Genomic DNA, 2,267 nt, shown 5'->3' on the forward strand with positions numbered 1-2,267 from the left:
ATGGTCCACGAAGATCATTGTGTGTACATTAAAATATCCAAAGATAAGTTTGTAATCTTATCATTGTATGTAGACGACATACTTATAGCTGCAAGTGACATCGAGTATATAAAAGAGATAAAAGAGTGGTTATCTTCTACTTTTGAGATGAAGGATATGGGTGAAGCATCATACATTCTTGGAGTTAAGATTTCAAGAGAGCGTTCAAAGAGATTGTTGTCTCTTTCCTAAGAACCTCACATTAAGAAAGTTCTTAAACGTTTTAATATGCAAGATTGCAAACCCATAAACACTCCTATTTCTAGAGGTGAAGCTTTAAGCCGGAGGATGTGCCCTCAGAATCCACAAGAGAAAGAACAAATGAGAAAGATTCCTTATGCCAATGCGATTGGTTGTTTAATGTATGTTATGATGTGTACAAGACCCGATATCTGTTGTGTTATTGGATTAGTTAGCAGATATCAATCTGACCCAGGACAACAACATTGGAAAGCAGTTAAAAGAATACTGAGATATCTTAAAGGCACAATCGACTATTCGTTATGTTACCAAGGAACTGATCTACAACTCAAAAGCTATACTGATGCTGATTGGGGAGGAGATTTAGATGAAAGAAAATCTACCTCTGGATACACATTCTTGCTTAATAATGGCGCTGTATCATGGAGTAGCAAGAAACAATCATGCATAGCCTTGTCTACAATGGAAGCTGAATTTGTAGCACTTTCAGCAGCTGTGTAGGAAGTTGTTTGGCTTAAACGTTTTCTGGTCCACTTGGGTGTGTATAACAATGTTGTTGAACCAGTAACCATCAATTATAGTTAAGCTGCAATAGCCTACACAAAGGATCCTAAGTACCATGGAAAAATGAAACATATTGATATTAAGTATAATTTTGTGAGAGACATGGTTGTAAATAAAGAAATGAGCATGAAATACATCTCTACGCACCATATGGTAGCAGATCCATTAACGAAACCTATAGCATGTGATGCTTATGAAAGACATGTAAAGTCATTGGGTTTGCGTAGGTGCTAGTATATTTATATTTTAAGTTTTTCCCAAACATGTTCATGTAAAACTACGTTATTAAAGTTAATGTTAGTGATGCCTAATTATTCATTCTTGTTGGTTCATATACATATAATATTTGTTTATGTTGAGTACATAATTTTATAAGGATAAAAAGTATGTCAGACAGACAAATTGATTTGCCTATTCACACAGGAAATCGCCTATATTGTCAAGTGACTGATAGAGATGAGACAATTATAAACTTATTATTATCAGAAGCGATAGTAATAGAGAGCTTGATGTTTATAATATAAATGTCATTTTGAATTTATAGTTAATCATATGTAATTATATTTAACAGTCTGTCTTAATGCCAGATGTGAGTTATGATAGATTGATAAAATAAAGAGTAGATTTATGAACTCAAAGTTAGACATGACGTTGTCTGAACTATCATCTGCACAGTATTGAATTTGTAAAAGACATACGCTCTACGGGAAATGAGTCAATATTGTGATACGTAATTCATGTCACGTATGCATAAAATGACCTATAAGGACGGTACAAGTTTTAATCTCTGCTTGCTATCGTGTGAAGTTTTCACGTCGTACCCTCATGACTCTGACCAGTTTCTTAGATTCAGTTTGGTGTTTGCTATCTTAGAGTGTTGCCAAAAGATCATGTTTGATTCGGTTTGGCGGAATATCTCTAGAAAAGCATATCAGATTGAGATTGAGAGATTCGTGAGATGAGGAAGATCATCAAGTATTATCACATTAATTGTGTTCATTGATCGATCCATTATGTTTTTTTTCTTGGACAAGAACATAATGATGAACTCAAATTAAGACAAAAGAGATTGTGGAATATAAATGTGATAAATGGTCTAGGGTACTGCATACTATAATCTACTCCAAATCCATTAAATCGAGAAGCTATATATTCCTAACAGATGTATAGAAGTGAAGCTCTCGAAGTATGCACCGGTCACACGGTCTAATCGTTATGTATGAAAGTTACAGAATATGAGTGAGAGTTGACCCACTATGTGTGAGTGGGAGATGAAAGAAATTAGACTTGGGCCACCCATATGGGCCAACCCAGTCCATGTTTAATAAGTATTATCTATATATATATATATATATATATACATATATATATATATATATATATATATATATATATATATATCTAATTAAAAATAAAAGAAGAGACACAACGGTTAGGACTCCCTAAACTGTTATGTCGTATCT

General features: G+C 33.6%; 1 protein-coding gene across 1 annotated transcript; it reads left to right on the plus strand.

Annotated features, from left to right (window-relative positions):
- Positions 1 to 267: 267 nt before the first annotated feature.
- On the plus strand, positions 268 to 741 carry LOC142162345 (secreted RxLR effector protein 161-like). Its single transcript, XM_075218689.1, has one exon. The coding sequence runs from the start codon at positions 268 to 270 to the stop codon at positions 739 to 741; it is 474 nt and encodes a 157-aa protein (XP_075074790.1).
- The last annotated feature ends 1,526 nt before the right edge of the window (positions 742 to 2,267 follow it).

Source organism: Nicotiana tabacum, chromosome 7 (genome assembly GCF_000715075.1).
Source record: "Nicotiana tabacum cultivar K326 chromosome 7, ASM71507v2, whole genome shotgun sequence".
Lineage (NCBI taxonomy): Eukaryota > Viridiplantae > Streptophyta > Magnoliopsida > Solanales > Solanaceae > Nicotiana > Nicotiana tabacum.